We start from the raw sequence: 24,314 nt of genomic DNA on the forward strand, positions 1-24,314 counted from the left end.
AAAGAAAATGGAAGTTTGAGGTCCTTCAACAAATCAAGCGCAACAGAACATGCTCTAGAGTCTAGTTAAGTTTTAAATAGCTACCCATTGCACTAAAACAGTTTAATATTACATGAAACAATTTCTATAGAAATTGAAGCATAAACATAAGTGTTAAAAAGGTCATGATATTCAGCAGTAAAAATATCACTGAATTTCTCATATAATTGACTGAATCTTGTGTTTAAATTGTGCAATTGGAAATCATGTTTTTGAAAAATGAGAATGAAAGAGTGAGTGAGTTTAGAGGCTATCTACAGTCTTGTAAGGATAAACACAATCAATTATATCTAATAATTTATGAGATCTAAATATTATAGAATAATTTATTTGGAATTTTCCTAACACATTTAGAAATGAAGAGTTTATAAATTCAAAGTTGAAAGTCTGTGTTTTAATGAAATTTTAATTTAATGTTAGATCAGTTAAACTTGCATTTAGTTTTTCCTGATAATGGTTACATCACAATAGCTGAAAGTTTGAAAATAAAATTGTTCATTTAGAAATGATATAGTATCTACAAATATTCAATTTCTAACACATTATAGATAAAACTGTTAAAAGCATGCAGCCTCTAACTTATTTTCAAAATTAAATTCCTTACAAGTATTGTGATGTTAATTGCATCAAATATTTTGGCAAGACATATACAATATGAAATTATTATTGATTTTCACTCAATATTAGATTCTGATATATCACAAAACAATTTTGGCATGATGTGATAAAACACTGACATATTAATTCATTCTTATTAATAAACCCAAGTAATCTTCAAGCAAAAGTTTAAATTACTTTAAATGTTTTGATGTAGTAAAGACAATTTTCTACATTTTTAGATTATACAAGAAATATAACAATAGTACACTTTTAAAATTTATTTAAATACTTTCACCTGAAAGTTTAGTCAATAATTCATGGAGAAAAGTGCATAATACTTAGTACAAATGGATAAATAATGATAAAAATAAAATGAATATTTTAACCAAGTGTGTTTTGGGTTGTTCCATTAACATGTTGACTATAATCATGATTTTACTATATGTATCTACACAAAATGTGGCAAGCTGTTATTAAAATGATCAAGTTTGTTAAATACAAAAGATGTTATATGTTAGAAAAATATTTCTACTCAAGTTATGTGAAAAACTTTAAATTTCTGCACATAAAGAATACATTTGGCAAACAGAATTTCAAGGTAACTAAGAAAGGAAACAGAGCTACAAGCTTGAAAAAGAAAAGCACTTAGGGGTAAGGATGTGCTTGAGTTTAGATTAAGCAACCAGTTACAAGTACCTGCTAGTAATAAGGAGATGTAGGTAAAGGGAGCAGATGAGATCATAAGGGATGATAGTGTGAAAGATAGAGAAGTTATAGTTCTAGGAGAATCTCTAGTAAGGCATGTAGACTGGGTAGTATGTGGAATAAATAAGAACAAAAGAATATACTTACGCTATTCTGAATGGAGATGGAACTTACAAGAAATTTAAATATAATATTAGCATCCAATGTGGATATGATTTACAGAGTCATAGTTAGTGAGCACTTAAGTACAAGCGACCACTGCACTATTACATTTGGGATTTTACTACATATAAAATTGAAGAAGAATAGTAGCCTGATTCTAAATTTCAGGAAAGCCAATTTTAATGGAATGAGATATGACCTAGCTTCTGTAGACTGGACTATAGAGTTGAAAGGAGATCTAGAACAGATGTGGGAAGCATTTAGGGAAAAAAGTGAAAAAAAAGTTATGTGCATTATCTACAGAAAAAAAAGGGCAACAGAGTGGTGTAAGTAAATATGGTTTATCAAAGGTTTAAGAGATCTTATTAGGCACTAACTATAACAAATTCAAGAAATTTAAGCTTACTGGAAATAATATGGATTTGGAAGACTGTATGAATTCAAGAGAGCTGGTGAAAAAATAAATTAAAAGGGAAATATTGTATATGAAAGAAGATTGCTGAGAGGGTAAAATCAAACAATAAAACATTTTTTTGGGTATGTGACGGGTAAGCAAAATGTCAGGATGGCAACTGAGCCTCTTAATACTGATAATTCAGGAGCTTATTCCTGAAGATTGTGAGATGGTAAATCTTTAAAATTATATGTTCTCATCAGTTTTTACAAAGTCAGATACAAGTACTATGCTTCAACCAGAGCACTTAATGTACGGGAAAATTATTGATGTAAAAAATATTTTAGGTTCTGAAACTGCAAGAGAAATGTTGAAAAACCTAAAATTGATAAATTCCTTACACCAGACAACTAGAGTTTTAAAGGAACTTAAAGATTTTATTTGTAAGCCTCTAGCTAATTTCTTATAGGCCTTTGAGTAATTGAGGATTCTTAGATGATTGGAAGTTGGTTAATGTTAGTCCTATATTTAAAGGCGACAAACATTTTCCAGGAAATTACAGTCCAGTTAGTTTTACATCAGTGGTTGGAAAGGTTTGGAGAGTGTGATTAAAGATGCATTACAAAGTCACTTAAGGCAGTTTGATATAGTCAAAGAGCAAGCACAATTTCACCATGGGAAAACTTTGTTTAACAAATCTTGTAATATTCTTTGAGGATGTTACTATAAGAATTGATGAAGGAAATACTGTGGATTTGGTTTCCCTTGATTTTGAAGTAGCATTTGATAAATTTCTTCACAAGAGACTTTTTAAAAAAAATAAATCTGTAGGTCTGGATGGAAGTGTTATTAAATTAGTTAGAAAACTGACTGGGGAGTAGAAAGCAGAGAATAATAACAAATAGAATTAATCTAACTGGATCACAGTTACAAGCAGTGTGCCTCAGGGGTCTCTGTTGTTAATGAATTACATTAATGATATTGATTCTGGAATGACTAACAAAATTTTTGAAGTTTACAGATGACATTAAGATATTTTGGGTTGGCTAAAATCTCTAAACTTGTTTTCTCTGTAGAGGTAAAGAGTAAAAAAGAATTTGATTGAGGTGTTTAAGATTATTAAGGGTACTGATAATAAAGATCAACGAAAAGTTTTTTGTGTGTTTAGCAGTGAAAACAAGAGCAAAAGAGGTAAAAAATTTAAATTATGGCAGTATAGGAGTCATCTGCAGTTTAGACAGTATTGCTTTTCAAACAGGTTGGTTGGCTTTTCCAATGAGCTGCCTTCAAAGGTGGTGAGAGAATAAAATTTAATTGGGTTCAAAAAATGATTGAATAAATATGTGAGAAGTAAGGGGAGGTTGTAGTTGAGAGCTGGAAGAGACATTATTGATGGGCTAATAAGCTGCTTTTTGTCCCCATAAAATTTTATGAAATATGTCTTGAATAATGTTGTCAGATTGGCTCACACTTTGACAAGTTGGAGTGCAAAGTGATGTCCATGTGGAAAATAAAAATACTTTTGTCCATAACTTACATACTGTATTTGCATGACTTCTACAATCTCCAAAATGCATGCCTACAATTTTTTTCAGTATCCCTTTATAATGTATCTGGTTTTCACTTTTCTCCACCATGAACTGTTGCTAAATTAGCAATGTAGAATAAACTAAATAACTGGTAACTCTGACAAGAAATGCATGATATTATGCTGAGAAGCACACTTTGATCAACACACATGTGCATACAGTTAGAAATGATGTGACAAAAACATCTAAAACAGGACACAAGTTATATTTAAAGTTTATATAAAAATCCTAATTTATTAGTACATAATTACTTAATAACTTACATGCACATTTAAGAATGACAATACTAAACATTCCTTGTAAGTTACCTTCAAAACTTTAGATTTGGCTGCAACAAGAGTATGGATCACCATTTTACAATCATGACCATTGATTTGCTCAATGACCGAGCTAAATTTTGTAACCAAATGTCGCCAGTGCTCAAGTTCTGCCAGGGGACCTGTGTCATCAGCCTCCTTCCTCATCTGTTCACTCTCTGCAAGAACCTATATTAAATTTTACAAGAAGCATTTTTATTCTAAAATTAAAATTATAATAAACCTCTTACTGTACAATTAAGTAAAATCTTCCGAAACAATATTTACAAGGGATGGTAATATTTTTTCGTTGCTGTATATATTATTACTAATTTTTAGATATAGTTATTACGATATGAAATTTTATAGTTTAAAACATAACAGAAGTTATCTAGCTAGAAAATTAATATTTATAAATTTATAATTTTCATATACTTAAAATGTACATCTAACAGGAACTTACCCCCTCACATAAACAACTATTTTTCAGTGCTGCCCTCTATATGCAAAATATAAAAGCCTTCTGTCCTTCCTCTATTAGAGTTGACTGATTCCAGTGCATCTCACATGCAAATCATCATGCATTGTCCCTCCATGAACTAGAATGTGACATACTCTCATGATGCATGTGGCTCCCTCTATTCAATTCTACCAAACTATCACATTTAGTTTTGACAGAAGATATAAAAATCAGTTTTCAGTAGGGAGGAGGTGTGACCACAAATAGGAAAGTACCAATCGAAAGTATGTTTTAAGCTTTGGAAAATTATAACTTCCAATAAGATACATTACCCCTTTTCACATAAATAGTTAGAATTCCCCATTAAATAGGTGGAGGGAAAAAAACAAGCATTTCAAAGTGTCCAAAGAATGAAACAGTTAGATTCTAAATTCTGATGTGGGAACTGCACTACTTCTGACCAGGTATAATCTTCATCCACCATAGAAAGATGTCACATATAGGAGCAGAAGACAGACTAGCACATTAACAGGGGAGAGAATTATGGTCAAAAAGTGATCCAAACCATGAAATATTTATAACACTTAATCCTAGAAATTATAAAAGTAGATAAAATTAAAAGCTTGTGTCATTATGAATAGAATGGCTAGGGTGCAATGGACCATACATGGCAAGTCAACTACATCTAAAACCAGGTCACCAGGAACTAACATTATGTAGGGCTAGGAAAGAGGATCATACTAGTGGCAAGTAAACTACAGTCTAAAACCCAGGGTGTAGTAATGAAAATCATACCATCTTCTCCTCAAGTTCATGAGACCAGAATTAAATAATACCCTCCAACACAAGAATGGGGCATGTGAATATGAGAAATTGATAAATTGCTCCAGGAATAGAACATCTGTTATTGAAAAATATCTACATAACATAAACCATCTTCCTCAAAATTGAAATTGACAAGAAACATTCCAAGCACATTAATATCCTTCAAAGAAGAAATATCAGGAATAGTCGAAGGGAAAGAACTGTCACAATCTACAATTCCCTTCATTGTGACCTACAGCACTGATGGTGCATAAATGAGGAAGAATACAGACATCTGTAATACATGCATGAGGAGTCGTGTTGATTGGTTCTACTCTGAATCCAAAAGCCAGCCACTGGGATCCAACATCCACATGGGGTAGGATCAGGGATCACAATCAAAGAGGTTAATTGCAATTTTGATGTTTCACTTCCATTTGCTTTTATTTTTCATATTGAAGGATGCCATGTCATCTACATCAGTAGAACACTACTGGCCTACCCTCAACTGAATAATTTTATAATCATTTCTATATTTTGTTTGTATTTCATTAACAGATTCAGAAGAATGCCTCCATGGTCCACCACCACAGTACCTTGGAACTAGGAAGTGTTAAAAATGTTCAAACTCGATTAGAAGAAAAGGTATGAATATGCAGTGAAAATTCCAAAAGAATGATAACACCTAACACAATGCAAGGGAGTATCCAAAAACAATATTTTTAAGAGCAAACCATGCCAATTTATGCAATACAAGGCATAACAGGGATGCACACTTATCCCCTTCTGTTTTACCCATTTGGTCCATAAGTGAGTTCAGTCTGGGACAGGCAACCTTAGGAAGCAATTTCATTGAGATGATAGACCTAAAAGTGACCAAGTGTAATACCCCATCTCTGCAGTATGCATTGCATGGCCATGAAATTATAATATGCAAGTCAATTTGGCTTAACAGTGAAGATTGGAACAGTAAAAGAATACATAGTCAGGTACCACTTCCCACAGAATGGATTCCAGACAATGAACATTAATAAAAAGGAAAATGGACTCTGAAAAGGAGAAACAGATTGATTGTTTGGCATTTTAAGGAGCAAAGCAACTAGGCTATCTGCACCAAACAACCAGTAAAAAAATCAAAGGTTATTAAAATTTGTAAAAAGGAATCATGTTAAAACAAAACAATGTATAATTTTTAATTAAAAACTTAAAATAGCATTAAAAAGGCCAATGACCCTTAAAAAACTAAAAACAACTGTTCGACAGACAGTGTCACCATCACCAATGACACTGTCCAGCATATCAGGGATAAACCTGTGGAAAAAAATATGTCTAAAGTAGTGCCATTATTCAGAGTTGTAATGACAGCATGATAGTAAAATATGGACTATTGTGACTCGAGTGTCACACAGACCACACATTGATGCATCAGTCCCAGATAAAAGAAAATTATCAGTTAAAACACTGTGAACAATACATAGTTTAGTTACAACAACTTCTTTCCGATCCTTACAGTAACAAGACAGCCAAAGTTCAATAGAGGGTTTTATCTGGAAAAACCTTCAAGTCAACTGCCAGCTAGCACAGAGCCAAGCCTTGAATACAGGACCATAGTCCATGTATGGAACAGGCACAGCAGTGATATTGCCAGAGCAGACAGACTTAGCTGCACTGTCAGTGAACTTGTTCCTGCAAATACCAACATGACCTGATATCCAGAAGAACTGGACAGAAGTAGATTTTAAAGAGAAATGGACCAATCAGTTTTGAATACTGATGAGAACAGGGTAAGAACTAATGTGAAGCGATTCCAGGGCCAGAAGAAAGCTAAGAGAGTTGGTATAAACAGTACAATTCGAGTACTGCTTAGCTTCCATGTGATCCACGACAAGAGAAATGGCATATAGTTTGGCAGTTAACACAGAAACTGTAGAGAGAATTCTTTGTACAACCACTGAACCACAACAAACCATGGCAGAGCCCACAGAATCACCAATATGGAGATAATAATTAATCATAGAAAAAATGGGGAATTTGATAAAACACAACATACCTGAGAAATTAAGTAAAAAAATGGTGTATTAGACCTAGCTGACTCTGCAGGAGTAGAGGAAAACATGCCAGAACATGCTAGTGTAAAAAGTCTATCAAACCTCCATTAACCCAGAAAAATTATTGATTTACCAACATAACAATCAACTCCAGATGGATATCAGCAGAACAATAAAAAAAATTCAATAATGGATCTCCCAGCCTGCAGCCTGTGAAAACAGTGCTAGGGGGATAACACCCAAAGCAGGAACAAGAACCTCAGAATTCAGTGTAGAAATACATAAATCAGAGAGCTTGATGTAAAATATGTAAGAGTGAGAAAAAATACAAACTGGGAAGTTACAATACCATGCAAAAGTGCTAGAACAAAAGAATGTTTCATCATTTTTTTTTCCATTTTAAGAGGGCTAAGTCTTCCATGCCATCACAGAATGTAAATTTAAACACAATGGTAACATTTCACTGATACCTGTTGACAATCAAATGAGTCAGGGTAAGAATATTTATCATTTTTTTAAAATTCCTACATGCTTGTACCAAATCATGTCATAAGAGTTCTGCTTCAATGAACATACTGATTAAATTTATGGTCTGAAATAACTGCCATGGTTCTCCATGTAGTATCTCAACTATATAAAAAAGAAGCTAGGAAGGAGCTAGCACATGGTACTGGTATGTGCTAGAAGAAATCAATTTAATAGCATTTCACAAATAAATCTTAATTAAAACAATGTTTAACACTATATATTATGTTTTTGTCATTCCAAAGCCAAGAAAATGTAAAAAATTATCAGTAGAGCAGAAATTTTGCATAAAATCTTTACATGATGCTGGTTGGACTTTCCAACAAATTACTACAGACTTGCAATGCTCTCTTAAATACACTCTAGACTGTGAGATCATGACAGTTAAATTTCAAAATAGGAAAGGAAGAGGCAGAACACCTAAACTCAACGATACTGATGTTAAGTATTTTTGTTTATGCAGCCTTCAGGACAGAAGGAAAACTACCACTGATCTCGAGGAAGAGATAAATGACTATGTACCAAATGACACAAAAGTGTCTGGATCTACAGTATCAAAAAAGACTTAATGAGAATAGAATACTTGGTTGTGTTGTAATTAAAAAAAACTTTACTTTAATATCCAAATATTGTCTAAAGACTGAAAGTTGCTAAAAAGTAGAAAAGCTCAATTATTGGAAAAGGGTATTATGAATGGATGAGTTCAATTTTTAAATATCTGGTTTAAAGTATAAGTTGTATATCCAGCAGAAGAAAAGAGATGAATATTTACTCAATATATAGCACTTACCATGATGCATGGGAGAGAGGTAGTGTGATGGTTTGGAGGTAATTTTCTGTTAAAACAACAGGAGATATTTGCAAAATAGATGGAATAATAGACCAGCACAAGTACTGTCAGATAGTGATCAACATAAAGAAAAAATAATAATGCTGATACCCCACTTCAGCAGTAAAACTACAAGAATCATGAAGAACACCAAAAGAAAAAAACGTCTGAGCACAAGTATGGGTAAACAAGAAGTGATAGTTTGCTCATAGGAGTATATTGCACTCTTATTGGTAGAGAGTTGACACATGATAATTTACATGAGAAACACAATGGAATCGTGCAATTCTAATGAAAGGGAGACAGATGGCTTGTGAAAAGCATAAAAAAATTACTTATAGAGGGAAGCACTGAACAAGAATAGCTATTTAAGTGAGTGGAGGTTATGTACCAATAGGAAAGAAGATATACAATATATTATTTTTCATACACACAAGTTGTCAACACAAGACATTATTAATGTGAGATACAATACCAGTTCAATCTGTTTGCTCCAAGTTAGTACAAGTTCTTCAATAAGAGCCAGCTTTTGTGGATTATTTGCAAGGTTGATACAATCATGTACATTCTTCACTTGTGAAAGATCAAGAATAGCAGATTCCTTTAATGTTGCTTGGCATTGAATATCTTTCCTGCATTCTAGAAACAAATATATCTAACATCAACTTTCAATATAAAGTAACAATACTATATGTACTTCACACCAATTCAAATATCAAACAAGTTTCCAAGCTTTTTATTTTAGCTGTGATACACATGTTTTTAAATCAGTTGCAATATTCAAACTAGTCAACAATATCAGACAGACTCCTGAATAATTCGGTTCAATATTATAAAAAAATGTGAATACAAATGAGCTGATGAGCAAACTAGATACATACAACAAGATGAGCAAAGCTCTACACATCATAAGAAAGATACTTACAGGATGAACAATATTCAGTCTATTTGAATCCTAAGCATGAACATAGCTCTATTTTAAAAGAGTTTTGTAAGAAAAATAGAATTATGTGTGTGTTTATATGACTTAAATGAAATTGTACTGTGAAAATGGACCAATAGTGCAAGCATGCATAAGTGAAGCTAGTGAAAATAAAAACATTGATATTATGCTATGAATTGGACATGGACTGAAGAAGGTCTGTTAATTAAAACTGCTGATAACGGACAAAATTTAATATACTGTGAGTAATGCATCACTGTGACAAGAGTTACTATCTAGAATTCAGAAAGAGTGCAATCAAAATAACAATTCCTGAATCTGATTCTCCTGGTCCAAAACATAGACTGCATCTCCATGAAGAATAATTAGCTACAAATATGCAGTGTAGCAATAAATAAATATAATGACATATGCAAATAACCTTGACAAGTATAGTTCAGTTTAAAGTACAAAATACAAAGAGCTATGCCAAGAATAAAAGGAATTAATTAATTAATTACAATGGGAAGGTGCTAAAAGTTTGTAAGAAACCACTAGATCACTTGTAGTGTCACTTTCCTAAGTAAATAAGTAAATACGTTAACAATGCAGTTCTAGGAAATTTAAAAATATTTTTTTCTGAATAGCACAAGCACCTACAACCAATAGAACAGACACATTGTGCTTTGATGAAAATATGAAGGATGATCCATATCAAACAGCTACTACTATTGAAGGATAGGGACAAGTGTACCATAATATCTTCAGAAATTATTCTTTATAATGGCAGAGTAGCTAGATGGAAATCCCTTCTAATTCAAGTAATATCAAAACTTGATAATAACGAAAACTACAGATACTATCTCGGTCTTCTGCCTTTTGGGGCTTTCATATTTGTTTTTCAAAAGAGTCCAGATTGCCATAATTCTTTTATAGTAGATGCACTTTGGCTCAGCAAATATCCTTTGTTGAACCTTTTGCAAGCTGCAACAATAATATGGAAGTGTATTCAAGTCACTATATCATTTAAAAGGCTAGACAATTATACCTGATATTATGATGCTCAGTTGACACAATTTACAAGCAAAGTCTTCTGCCTTAATTACTACTGAGTGTGGATCCATGATGATAAAAAACCCACTTAAAGAAAAATGTATTCTAAAGACAGATGGTATGGGTATTAAGACTAATTAAAATAAAGTACAGAACAACGTTTCCACCTTCCTAGGACATCTCCAGATTAAGAACAATGTATTCAAGTTAAGATGATCTAAAAAGGTCAAAACGTTGTTCTTCTTGATGATGAGAAACCCACTTGCAATAAAAATGTATCTCAGAATGGCTGTTATGGATATTAACTCTTTTATTGATAAAGAGAGAAGGTCGAAGATGTTGTTCTCCACTTATCAATAAAAGTGATAATACCAATAACAGCTGTTCTGAGAAATGTTGTTCTGTACTTTATTTTAATTAAACTTTAATACTCATACCAGCTATCTTTAGAATACAGATTGTGGATCCATTACATAGTAACAGTAATCTTGTACCCTTTTATTTCATGTTTATCTGGTAACTTTCTTTTATATCTTAATTATCTGTGTTACGGTGAATGATTCACATTTAATTTAGGTTATAAAGCTTAAGTAGTAGTACCTATAAAAATTATGATTAAAAACAAAATTAATATGAACAATACTGTAAACAAAATTAGTATTCATACACACTTAATCTTGTACCAAAGTGAAGTGAAGGGTTGTAGATAAATTAAAATTATATTTGCATTTGTAGCAGATCTAAAAATTTGAAAAAATAAAATATATGCATTTGCAGTGCACAATAATTATTACATAAGTATCACGAAAATAGAATATCTAACTATTTTGTGATAATATTTAATAAATATGGATTTACTGAGATAACGTAAGAAAACAAAATATACATTAACCAGTACAATGTACAATTATCTTGAATTAATCCAAAGCAAAAGTAAATTGAAATGATGTAGAATTTTCATGACTTTTGTTTATTATAAAAAAAGGAAATAATTTCAATTGCACACATGTAGATGCATACAGAAATTAGATCACCCAAATGATATCATACACTATATAAAATGCAAATATCATTTTTTTTATGTATAAACAGAACTGTGAGTACACTTAACAAAAACAATCAATATAGAATGTGCAGTAACTAAGTACCAGAGACACTTTACAGGATTCTCAGAAGAACAAACATGGGAGATATCAATATAAAAAATTAAATCAGGAAAATTTATAATGATATCTAATTCTTTGTTTTAACAATCAAGAAGTAACATAATAAATATGGTTAGAAACTATATGAGTGGTATTCAATTTGACAATTCTAAATAAGACAGTGTTTTATTTTAAATCAATAGTGATAAAAAGTACTGAAATAAATGAGAAATGTAATTACCTACCAAAAGCACATGGATTTTTACACTAAGTAACTGCCATTCCTATTAAGTATATGAATTGAGATCTCAAATATTATGCATACAGCTTCACCATATACAATTTGTATGTACAAATGTTCCATGTTTGGCTGCTTACCTTCAAAAAAGTTGTAAAAATGATCAAATGTATCCATAAAATCCTTTCTATTAGGTCTATCATGAAGAGTGGAACCTAACTCTCCCCAGTGTTTTGAGTTTTTAATACAGGGCTTATAAAACTTTTCCAAACTTTCACATACAGCAGTAAGAAATCCTGCTAAAGTCTGTTGATTTAATTCTGCTTGACCACAAAAAATCTCCTGTAACGAATTATCAATAAAGGTTAATAAATGTAGGCACTTCTAAATGTATGTTGAATCATATGCAGCTCTTACTCATATTTTATTTGCACTTATTTTTATGACATTATCCTAAAAATAATACAAAACCTTTAGAACAGTTTGATGTGTTGCTTTATCTCTAGTCTTAAATTATCCAATATTACACACTGTGTTATTTAATTAATATTCGATCATGTACTGCTATGATGCATAAACACAGAAAACATTTGTGGTGTTTGGAGCTATTTAAGAATGTATCGTATGAATAAAAGGTGAAAATATTATATCCTTTAATTTTACAATCGTTAAGCTTAATAATTAACTTTTAAAGGCAGCTATTAAAGCATAATAATAATAAAATTGACAAACAACAGTCTTTCACAAATCCACACTTCAAAAGAACAAGGGTAATCAAAAATGTAAAATAATAATTAAAAAAAGAAAGATCCATAATAAAAATATATTCGTCATAAGACATTAAGTCTATTAGTATTGTATTTTCTAACACTACATTCTTACTCTAGTCCATTGGTGAATTTCAAGAATTGGAAGAGTATAACAACAGTGATTCAACCACATTATTTCTGAAACACACCTCCTTACACACTACAACTTTGTATCAACAAAAGTTACTCTTCTCTGCCAATCTTGCATCACTTGTTACAGCCTTTACACCTCACTATATTGCCCACAGCAAGTTAATTCTTATGATTCTCTCCACCTATACCAATGCAATTTATATCCCAAATCCATATCCAAGTTTCTTATTATTACTTTCTTTTCACTTTTTCTCAATGGCAGAATGTTACAACAACAATTTTATATGCTTGCTGTGGGTTTCTTATTAGTGCTGAATAGCCTTAGTTATACCTACACTTTAGACAAGTTCTTTTTTTTAGGCCCGTCTTATTGGGTTTTGAGTTTCTCAGCCATTTCTGTATCTTACATATAAAAAAAATTATTCCTGAGACATTTCAGGATATTAATTCACAAATTCACCTCTCTGACGTAAAGAAACACACTTTCATCGAGATAAAACTGTAATGTGTAAGGAGGTGTGTTACAGAAATAATGTGGTTGAATCACTGTTGTTATACACTCTTCCAATTCTTGAAAATCACTAATGGACTAAAGTAAGAATGTATTGTTAGAAAATACAATGCTCCTACTCCACTACTTCTAGAGTCTTGCATCATCTGGGCATCAGGGAGAGGGCCACTTTCCACAGAAATCATCCAATCCTTCATACAGAATGAGATGAAGTCTTCTATAAAGCCTGATATTTTTTCTCCTGTTGGCTTATCCTGAGCTTACGGGATATCATGGGCAGGATTTTCCAGCTAATCATGAGCCTAAGATGAACATCCAACTTCCTGCACCCTATTTGCAGTTAGCATGTCAAGTTTGTAATATCATGAACATTTCTCCTGTGGCTTATGACTTTTCTCCTTCTTTGCTGGGGGAAAGTCTTTCCAACATTGTCAGATATTGTGGTGCATTCTAGAACATTTGCTGAAGAATTGAGAATGGATGCTCCCATTCTTTGTTCTTCCCATTTATTGGATCAGCATGTCTTAATTTTCCCCCACTTGGAGAAGCAATATTTGGATTATTAGAAGTTAAACCTTCTCTCTATTTGAGATTCCAGGCCTGATGCCTCTGTTCTTCTTAATAAAACTCAGTTTTCCCATATTCATCTGCCTCTTATAATAGTTTTGCATTTTTTATCTTCTTTGTAACCATTACCTGAAGCTTATCATAGGTTTACTGGTCAATATTCAGAGGATCTTAGTCATTTATTGACCTGTAATTTGTTAAAATTACCAGCTTCTTCTCTCTCCTTTTTCTCTTGGCTGGTTTGTTCTTGAGGTTTTTGAAGACAGATCTCTTTGTTATGGAGTCTGACTTTGTTCTTTGTCCTTAGAAATGTCAGAGAAGCTCCTTCTCTCAAAAATTCAATTTCTGAAAGTGTCCCAGATTCCAGGGAATCTAGGGTGGATGCAGTCCCTCTCCACTATTTTATTTCAATCTGGCCTTTCATATTTCCTGGTCTTCTACTAGGCAGTTTCCTGCATCTTCTGTTATGATTTCCAGACCTTATGCATTGGCTCCATGTTCTGTTAGAACCCAAGGGTGATTTCACTGTAGTCTGTGGGTATCCTCTGCTCATGTGGAGCACAGACTATAGCATTGGTGACTGCCCTATGTGATTCAGTCCTGTGAGGACTCGACTCATGTGGGTTGTGTAAGCATGGGAGACCTTCACCACAGATCAATGAGTTGTCCAAGTTCTTATGAGAAGTCCTTCATTTCATGTGTCTTCCTCCACTGCCTCTTATACTGTTTGTCTTTCCACTCCCCAAAGAACATTTAAAAACCAGTTGTCAAGCATAAGCCATCCGGGATCTTCTGCACAAAGATGGCATAGAGCATACTGATTCTTATGTTAAAGATTTTTATTCCTGTCTGTCTGTAGTACCAAAGATGGGCAACTGGAGACCTGTCTTTCTCTTCTCATCTGTTTCTTTCAGCTTACTCAGTTTATGATGGAGTCCTTTATTTCCTTTTGGTAGCAATTTTTTACCTGGTCTATGACAACAAAGTTCAATGACACTGGTACCTATTTTCATGTTCTAATCACAAAGTCATTACCTCCATTTAGTGCACAAGAATCAGGTTTTTTTCAGTTTCATTCTTTACCATTTGGTCTCACATCTGCCCCATACATCAGATACTTTTTACATCCTCTTTACTCTCACTGGAAATTCATATTATAGCTCTTTTATCTGAAGTTGTGACAACAGGTTTTCTCACCAAAATGGAGAAGTATATTCTTCTCCTCGTTCATGAGTACCTCGTTCATTTAGGGATGTTTTTAATTTCCATCTTAGCTGGGCCAAATCATCTCTTCTACATCTTCAGGCCATGAAATGAGCTACTCTACTACTAAAATTGTCTTTTTTGCTAGAAGTGCATGAAGTTCTGTCTCTCTTCAAGATGTGAACATCCTTGGTATCACTCATTTCTTTTGGTCAAGGCCCCCACACATTCTCTTTACTGGGATCAATGAAACATTTGCATGGATGCAATGAATTGCATAATGAACCTATTTGCTTCCAGCCTGTTCAGTCTTGACAGTTGGTTGGACAGCACAACAGTAGGTGTCCCTCTCCCACAACCCATCTAGAGAAACATCTTTTCATGGATGCTTCTCTATAGGGATGGGGCACTTGTGTAGGGAATATGGAATTGGACGGCTTCTGGACAGAAGAGGAACCTTTTCTCCACATCTCTGACTTAGAGCTTCAACATTTCATCTCAGACAATTTCAAAATGGTCCCATATATTTTCAAGCAAGGGGTCACTCACTCCAGGTTTATTTGTTTTGAAACATAGGATCTTCTCTTTTAGGTTCACAACCATCAGATTGTTATCTTTATACATGTAAAAATGGCTGGTTTGGGTTGAGAAACTTTTTTATGCAGAGGAATGACAACGTTTCGACCTTCTTCAGTCATCGTCAGGTTCACAAAGAAAGAAAGAGGTAACTGATCGATAGCTAACCACATGTTTGAAGGGTGTTGTGTAACTGAGTGTAGGAATGTAGAGGGTGTGCTTAGATGTTTGATTATATTTATTAATATAGGTATAAAGGTGTTCCTTTGTATTGGTTTATTTTGGACTTGAGTTGTTGTATAAGTAAGGCTTCTTTAATTTTGCATTTGTTTATGTTTGTTTCTTTATTTAGTATTTGGGTGTTTTCTATGGTTATATTGTGTTTATTTGATTTGCAGTGTTCAAAAACGTGTGAAGGTGACTTTCTGTATTCTTTGAATCTGGTTTCCATTTTTCTACTTGTTTCTCCAATATAAAAGTCCTGGCAGTTATCACATTGTATTTTATAAATAATGTTGGTGTAGTGTTTGTCAGAGTAGTTTTTACACAGTATAGACCTTAGTTTTGTGCCTGGTTTTTGAATAAATTTGGTATTAACTGGAATGCCATATTTTGTTACTAGTTTTTGCAAAATCTTGGTTATTTTTCTGCTAATGTTGGGAATATATGGTATGCAGCAGCATAAGACAAAAACATAACAATTCTTGAATACTTGTTAAATCTAGAGTTTAAAAATGTAAGATCATGTTTTAGCCTTGTTTTTTCTCTTGAAAGAATAATTTCTGCTGCAACTGAAACATCAACACATTTAATCAAGTTATCATCAACCAAACAGACAAAATAACACATATAGAAAGGTATCAACATGTGGTAACAGAACTATACTACAAAAGAAATAAAAACACCATCAGTAACTACCACCACATGTTACAACTGCCAACAATTCAGCCATTTGGCAACTAACTACAAATCAAGGACACTTTTTGCTGGATGTGTTAAAAATTGTAAAACTGCACAATGTCCTGAACACACAAAAACCAAAATGCTGTAACTTATTATTTAATTTCTCTGGTGCATATTAGTGTGTAGAAAACATATTAATACTGCACATAAATGACCTTATAACACCAAAATATTGTCTTCATTTAATTAGATGGGTTACATTTTACATTACAGCTTCTTCAAGTGCATTCACTGAAGTGCAAACCAAAACTGATAGTACTGAGCTGCAATGTATTGAAACTTGAAGCTTTATACTGTCAGTTACAGTTTGTTTTTAGTGAACACTCCTGAAGAAGCTGTAAAGCAAAATGTTGAGTACGTAATTAAATACAAACAACATCTTCGCATTGTAAGTAGTTTGTTTCTGGTATTATGATACTGAAACAGTCAAGAACAACACAACAGCTACAAATTCTGTGCAAAGCACAAAATATTAAAACCAGATTACATTGTGTAAGAAATAATATTAACACTTAATCCCCATAAACAACAAAACAGACCAAATCCATACACTTGAACTTTCAACATAAAACTTCACTTGATAAGTCAAGCTAACTAAAAAATTTACTAGAAACTGCTTTAAAACTAAAAAGAATCATAAAATAAAATTCTTAAACAAAGTTTATAGCTAGACTCTCATGATGAATGCTGACTTTTTCATTTCTAATACTGGAAGCATATTCACAATGCATATGTGCATACTTATAATATACACATATTGCAAAATACACAAAAGATAAATAAAAATTTATTAATTTTTATGTTACTCATTTTTGCTCACTCTCACCTCTGGTATATTTTCAGTTGTAAGCTCAATATCTAATCTAATTCGTATTAAGTATACACAAGTTCCATCTAGTGGAACATCTTTCCCATTTGTCACAATAATTCTTGGTATCATTTGAGTTTTAGCTGATGCAGTCACCACTCTACCACATTCTGTTAAAAGAGTTAGAGCTTATAAAGTATATGGCATTCTATTTAAAAAAAAAAAAGAAAATGATTAAAATTAGATTTTCATACTATTATCAAACAACAACAATCATGATATTACTATGCAGTAGGCAGCAGGGCAATATTGGAAAATTGGAAAAGTACTGAACTTTAATCAGAGTCTAGGTATGGTATTTTTATGATTAAAACAATTAAAAAGGGGATGAGGTTAAAAGGTGTTATGTAACAGTTGCTGAATAAGTGCTGCGAGTAAACTATAATCTCAGCTTTATTAATTAACATCTGACAGAACTCTCAAGTTATTCATGTAGTTACACATTATTCACTTAAAAATGATCTAAGCATTGCATCAGACAATTGTTCAAAGTTTGTTCTTTTTTCTTATTAGCTTTAGCCCTCATCATGAACATATATATATATATATATATATATATTGTTTTTTGTAATTAACTCTATCATTCAGTTTGTACCTGCTGCACTAGTAAAAGTTTGTTTTCTTTTTTTTTCAGGATTTCACTACCTTTCTAGATATAACGAATCACACAAAAACTACAGTAATAATTAGTGTGGTTAATTAATCTACAATAATTACAGATTTTGTCATTAATAAGCAATTTCTGACTTCTGTAAGATTAATGGGAAAAATGTTTTGCTGAGAAATGGCTTCTGGTCACCATTTTTTACTTCACTATGAACACTGATTTTCTTCAAACGTTCTAATGTAGCAGTTATTCCGAACTATATACAAAAATTCCAGAAGCATCAGATTCTATGTTGACCTGTAAGTGCAAAATGCTTGAAACTCACCAGTGCAGAAGGTGTAAACTGAGTGATAAGAGCACATTACAGAAAATGTATACTCTAAGCCAAAATATCATGTAAGTAAAGAAAAATGAAAGATTCCCTGGAGTTCACAGTCGTTTCATTATTCACATTTTCAAACCTTTTTACAAAACTATAGGATACAAAATAAATGCATGAAAACACAACAGAGCAGGTATGAAGAAAATGTCATATGTAAAATGATTATACTTTGAAAAACCTCTATGTTTGGTAGGCTAAAATTTGAACATACTTCACAAACTCATAGAATAAAGTATTTTATATTAAAAAAAATTAAAGTACCAGATCTAGGTAGCTCTGTAATTTGATAAAAAAACATCAAAGATCTTGAACCTGTTTTCTTGATGAATTTATTGCACATTTCCACACCCTAGATAAAAAAAAAGAGTCAGTTGTGATAAGAAAGAACAAAATTCAGATCATTACCCTCATGTGATACATATAAAGTAGCATAAAATATATTATTTTCCTAGCTAGTAAACTATGTTGAGAATAAAGCAGAGGAAAACAAAAAGGCAATAATTTATAACAATTGTTCTCAAACATTTCAGACTCATGTACCACCATTTAAAATAAAACATATGAAAAAGGACACCAATATTTCTATATCCATAATAATTTTATTTGTGTAAGTTCAAAATAAACACATTTCACTGGATAACGTCATCGTTTACACTTCAAAAACCTGGTAGAAAAAAGTAATAGTTTTAACCATTACTCATTAAAGGGAAGGATATGATAGATTATCATGCACAGTTGAAGAATATGCGGTGTGTTTTTTGTCAACGGGAAGGAAATAAACCACTGACAAGTTTATGCAGCCACAGTGACAAAAGTATTGTCAGAATGCTCAAATTTTGCTCATTTCAAATTTATAATTTTTATATTTTTTTTTTCATGTACTACCAACACTAATTACAAAGAGCAAAGTTTGAAAATCCCTGGTTTATATATGTATTCAGCTGCAAAAATGAAGAAAGAAGTTTTTTTCAATTATAACTAAATATAATTTGGAAAATAAATAAAGAATACAGATGGACCATGCTTCTCTACATTAATCCTTAATGTTTAATACTTCAACAATTTTCAATGAAGAGTTTTTTGGCCACTTTTAGTCCTGATGTGAGCACTGTACCATGTATGTAAGCAGATCAAATGCTGGCCTCAACAATGTAAACATCAACAAAGAAAATAGCCCTAAACTTTGCTGTCCCCTAGAAAAATAGTTAATGGATCCATGGTAGATGCATTGGTGGGTCATTGAATGGTCTAGTCTGGAGCACCTGAAGAGATCTACATGGATTATAGAAGCGCTTTTCCCCTTATCATTCCTAATCTGACAGCCAAGTGAAATAGGTAAAGTAGGTTGTTAAGCATATGCAAGCTATGTCTGTTAATGTTATTCAAACTAACTGAACTAAATATTTAACCACATGTCATTGTGATGTATTGCAAAACTGAGCAAAGATCATTAATTTCTTCATGATCTTTACCCTGATCAGAGTGGCTTCCATTCCCCTGAACTGTTGGCAGGATTTTGATTGGAAATATCTCACATAATAAAAGAAGTATTTTCATTTGTGGATGTAAAAATTTATTTCATGTATTCTGTTTTAATTTTTAAAAGGTATTGTGAGTTGTAGTGTGTTTCATTGTTTGAAGGTTTTTATTTTTACCTGATTTTTTTATGTTAAATTGTAATTTATCTGTTTTCATTGTTGACATATTTTATTTTGTCTTGTTTCCTTGTTTGTTAGACTACTCCCATGAGGCATGTTATAATTTAATGGTCAATCTTACTATTCAATCTCAAGAGAACTGCCTAAGAGTTAGTAATAGGTCATGTTGGCTAGTTGCCTTCCATCTAGTCTATCTATGCTAAATTAAGAAAAGTGAGCACAGATATCATTCCAGAAGCTCCCTCTTAAATAGGTAAATTATATTCTTTAAGGATATTTCATTAAAGTATATTTTCTTACTTATTATTCTTTATTGTTTAGAACTATGCACAATTTTAGACCATCCCCTCTTTATGTGGGTATGCAAATTGTAAACCATGCCTTTGTGTTTGATAGCATTATAACAATTGATTCTACAGAAAAAAATATGATTTTTCTATATCATTTTTAAAGAGAAATACATTTCAAGTTTGTTTCTTAATAGTTCTAGATTTAGATGTTAACTGGTTCAGAGGGGAAATAATTGGTTAGAGACATGGTAGGAGAAATTACTTTGTGCCTACTACCACGTTAGTTCAGATGTAATTCTTTACAAAAATTATCATGTTTTCATTACTGTCAATATGAATCCCAAGATTTGATCAGTAGTATTTTAACCTCCATTACTTTGAAAATATGCAAGATAAGGTTTAAATAAATGGCTATTAACCAACATTTTTGCAAGAAAGATAGTATATGACACTGAGTTATAGACAGATATCTTTTTTGTTATTGAAATGGATAATGGTCAAGAACAGCTGTATCCAATATTTTCACTCCCAGGGAAACATATCTTAGATGTGAGTTGCATTTCATGTTTAATTTTGGCTTTGTTTATGTATTTAAAACCAGGTCTGCCTATCTTAAGACAAATTTTAGAAAAATGTTTGTAAGAGTAGCTTTTAGAAGAAGCCTTTCAGTAAATTTTGTGCTTTTTAGGCTAATTTCAAATAATTCTAGTTTAGAATTTTCTTGTTACGCATGGGCAGATGTGATGGTTGCTGTCTTCCATTTAATCAGTAGCTCAAAGTTAATGCCATGCACAAAGGTAGAACAAGAATAATTTGGGGCAAGGGGTTAAAGTTTTTTGTAACTCTTTAAAGTTTTACATTCAAAAATAAAATATTACATGATCCATATTCACATATTGGTACACAGCCTGTATTTTATGCCTAAACACACTTGGTTTTCCACTGCAAACATAAATTGCATATGAAACTCAACAGAGCTTTATTTAAATGACTAATTTAACCAATAACACACTAATAAACTTCTCTATGAAACAAATCATGATCCAACTAAATTCTGTTGCTGAAAAAAGTCCAATATTGTCCTACTTTTTCTTTCATGTGCACTCTACTTTAAAAGGTTTGGTTTAAACACTTTTTATATGGTATTCATGATAAGACACTTTAATCAATATTTACAAGTGATAGTTAATAGTATTTGATAAAAGTCGATAGTATAAAGGCTTCTTATTTCCTTGTGCTATATTTTGAAGACAACAAAGTGAGAGGTTAAAAAATTAAGATTTGGAAAACACAAGCTAATTTTTAACGTAAAGGATAAAACTGTTTTCTGAAAGGATGTTTAGTTTCTGGAAGATGTGTGTGTGTGTCAGCAATAGGGGATTTGTTTGTTTCTTTCCTTCTTATTAAGCACAAAAAAACACAATAAGTTATCCATACTCTGTCCACAACACATATAGAAACATATTTTCAGCGTTATAAGCTAACAGACGTTCTGAGCCATCATAGAGGAGGTACTAATGGAGATCAGTTCTTTATAAAAAGTACGTTTGAAAGGGGGAATTGCCAAATTTCTCAAAACAAAAGAGTGGGTGTAAATTTTTACTTTTTCTTAAAGAGCACAGATACAGTCTTCAAGGGCAAATGAAACATCATTGTCTATAGTTATGTTTGGTTCCAGAATTGATTAAACATTATAAGTAACATAAAATTTTCAAGATATTTTGATAGACTTGACTATTTATTTTCTTTACCTTTTGGCAATGCTCTCCAGTGATACTGAGCGATATCTGTAAACATACAATGCTACAAATCTGGTTTTGATACCACTGGTGGGCAGAGTAAAGATAGTCCATTGTATAGCTTAGTGTCGATATTTCATTCTTCATAACAGGGTCAACACACTCTTTGAATTCCAATGGAATAAATACACCACTGGAGATACCATGCAGATTGAAAGGCTTGGTATTGTCAGATGGTTATGGTGCTAAACTCGTAATTTGAGGGTTGCTGTTCGAACCCCTGTCATATCAAACATGCTCGACCTTTCAGCTATGAGGGCGTTATAATATGATAGTCAGTCCCACTATTCGTTAGTAAAAGGGTAGCCCAGGAGCTATCGGAGGGTGGTGATGACTAGCTGCCTGCCCTCTGGTCTCACACCATTAAATTAAGGTCGGCTAGTGCAGATATCCCTCGTATAGTTTTGCACAAAATTCGAAAAAAAATAAAAACAGCAGTTTACTACGGTAGTCTTACACATTATATAGTTGTCTGTGTTCTACCCACATATCACTGTGCCATTGATGGGAGGCTCTATTTAGGTGTCAAAGCTTTATAATATGTATGACTACCATAGTAAAATGTTTTGTTTTTAAAATTTCGCGCAAAACTACAAGACAGCTATCTGGACTAGAGGTCCTTAATTTAGCAGTCTAAGACTAGAGAGCAGGCAGTTAGTCATTACCATCCACCGCCAACTCCTGCGCTACTCTTTACTAGCGAAATAGTGGGACTGCCCGACACTTTTTCATGTTGCCACGGCTGAGAGGGCGAACATGTTTGGTGTGACAAGAATTCAAACCCGCGACCATCAGATTACGCGTCGAGCGCCCGAGCCACCTGGCCATGCAAGGACATGGAAAACTGATGTCAGAACTTTTCACACTTAGTAAATTAATGCTTCAGAGTTATCTTATATTTGTTATATATTAATCTTTGCTTGATTAAAAAGTTATAAAACTTTTGCTAAACGACTTTCATTGTATCCAAGAATATATTTTATTTTTTCACCAGAAAAAAAAAAGGTATTTGAAGATATTTAGTTATTACGTTCCTAGTCCCACAAAACATATCTTAACAAAACATACAGAAAGGAAAGGCGCTTTTGCTAGAGTCAAATACTTATATCACATTAATATAAATGTTGTTAACACTTTACAGTCTACACAAACTAGATATTAATCACGTTTGATAACTTTTGTTTCGTCTATTGTGATAAACTTGTAAAGATAATCTTAGTAATATGCATAGGTAGTCAATGTAATTAACAAACTGCATATTATTACTATTATTATTATTGTTATAAATTAAAACATATGCCTTAACCTTCCTAGTATCTAATACATGCTCTTCCACCGTAGAAGGATCCAACTGAAGTATTTGTGCAACCAATTCAAAAATATGTCGATGAGATGTATCCAAAACTGATTTTCGTCTTTCTCGATCTTCTTTCATCCGATTCTAGTAACAAACAAACACAGATACAAGAATTACTTAACTAACGTAAGCATGTTAATGACGTTGTACGAAAACAGGAAGTCAAAATTCATAACGGACTGTGAAAAGTAAATAAAAATTATGACGAACTTTAAAAAGTTATTAGTATAATAAACACAGTGCTGTGCTGCCATATTTTGAAGACTGAGGTGAGAAAATAAAAAGGACTCATGCAATACATACATTTAAAACACGGTAATTCGTTTATTTTGGTATAGTGCTGCGGTTGTTATTTTTCCCAGGGTAATTCAGCCTCATGGCAAATACATGTTTAAATTAAAGTGCTTAATTTTTGAATTAGAATAACTCAGACCATGATTTTCTCTGAAAGAATTAACTTTGTAAGTTGCAATGTAACGATGTATCAAAAAAGTTGACTTCATCTAGTAAACCTTTTTAAACAATAAGCTATTAACCTAAATCTATTCTACCTAAAACTTCATCAAAACTTTATTTTTAGAGCTTTTTCAACTAATACGTAGGTGACAATGTTATCAAATTTATTCTCTTGCACCTCATTCTTAACAGCTAAGACTGTATAATCAGACAACTCTTCTTGTCACATGTTGGATTATAAATAATTTTTGATTATAATACTGAGTTTACTTGTTGATTAAGTACATTTTATTACAAGTTACAGCTCTTATAGTAAATAAGATTTATTTTTAGTGCGATGTTTCGATCTTTAATGCTATTATCCTC

The 24,314-nt window shown here is 32.3% G+C and overlaps 1 protein-coding gene across 1 annotated transcript in view; it reads right to left on the bottom strand.

Moving 5' to 3' along the window:
- Positions 1-24,314, bottom strand: part of LOC143227365 (dynein axonemal heavy chain 8-like) — a 73,721-nt gene that overhangs the window by 46,119 nt on the left and 3,288 nt on the right. The window contains exons 3-8 of the mRNA XM_076458819.1: positions 23,442-23,576; positions 18,650-18,737; positions 17,358-17,509; positions 11,950-12,151; positions 8,927-9,090; positions 3,798-3,974 (exon numbers count right to left, since the gene is read on the bottom strand). Of these exons, the coding sequence (XP_076314934.1) occupies positions 3,798-3,974; positions 8,927-9,090; positions 11,950-12,151; positions 17,358-17,509; positions 18,650-18,737; positions 23,442-23,576 (918 nt within the window). The remainder of the gene's footprint in view (positions 1-3,797; positions 3,975-8,926; positions 9,091-11,949; positions 12,152-17,357; positions 17,510-18,649; positions 18,738-23,441; positions 23,577-24,314) is intronic.

Source organism: Tachypleus tridentatus, chromosome 9 (assembly GCF_004210375.1).
Source record: "Tachypleus tridentatus isolate NWPU-2018 chromosome 9, ASM421037v1, whole genome shotgun sequence".
In the NCBI taxonomy this organism is placed as follows: domain Eukaryota; kingdom Metazoa; phylum Arthropoda; class Merostomata; order Xiphosura; family Limulidae; genus Tachypleus; species Tachypleus tridentatus.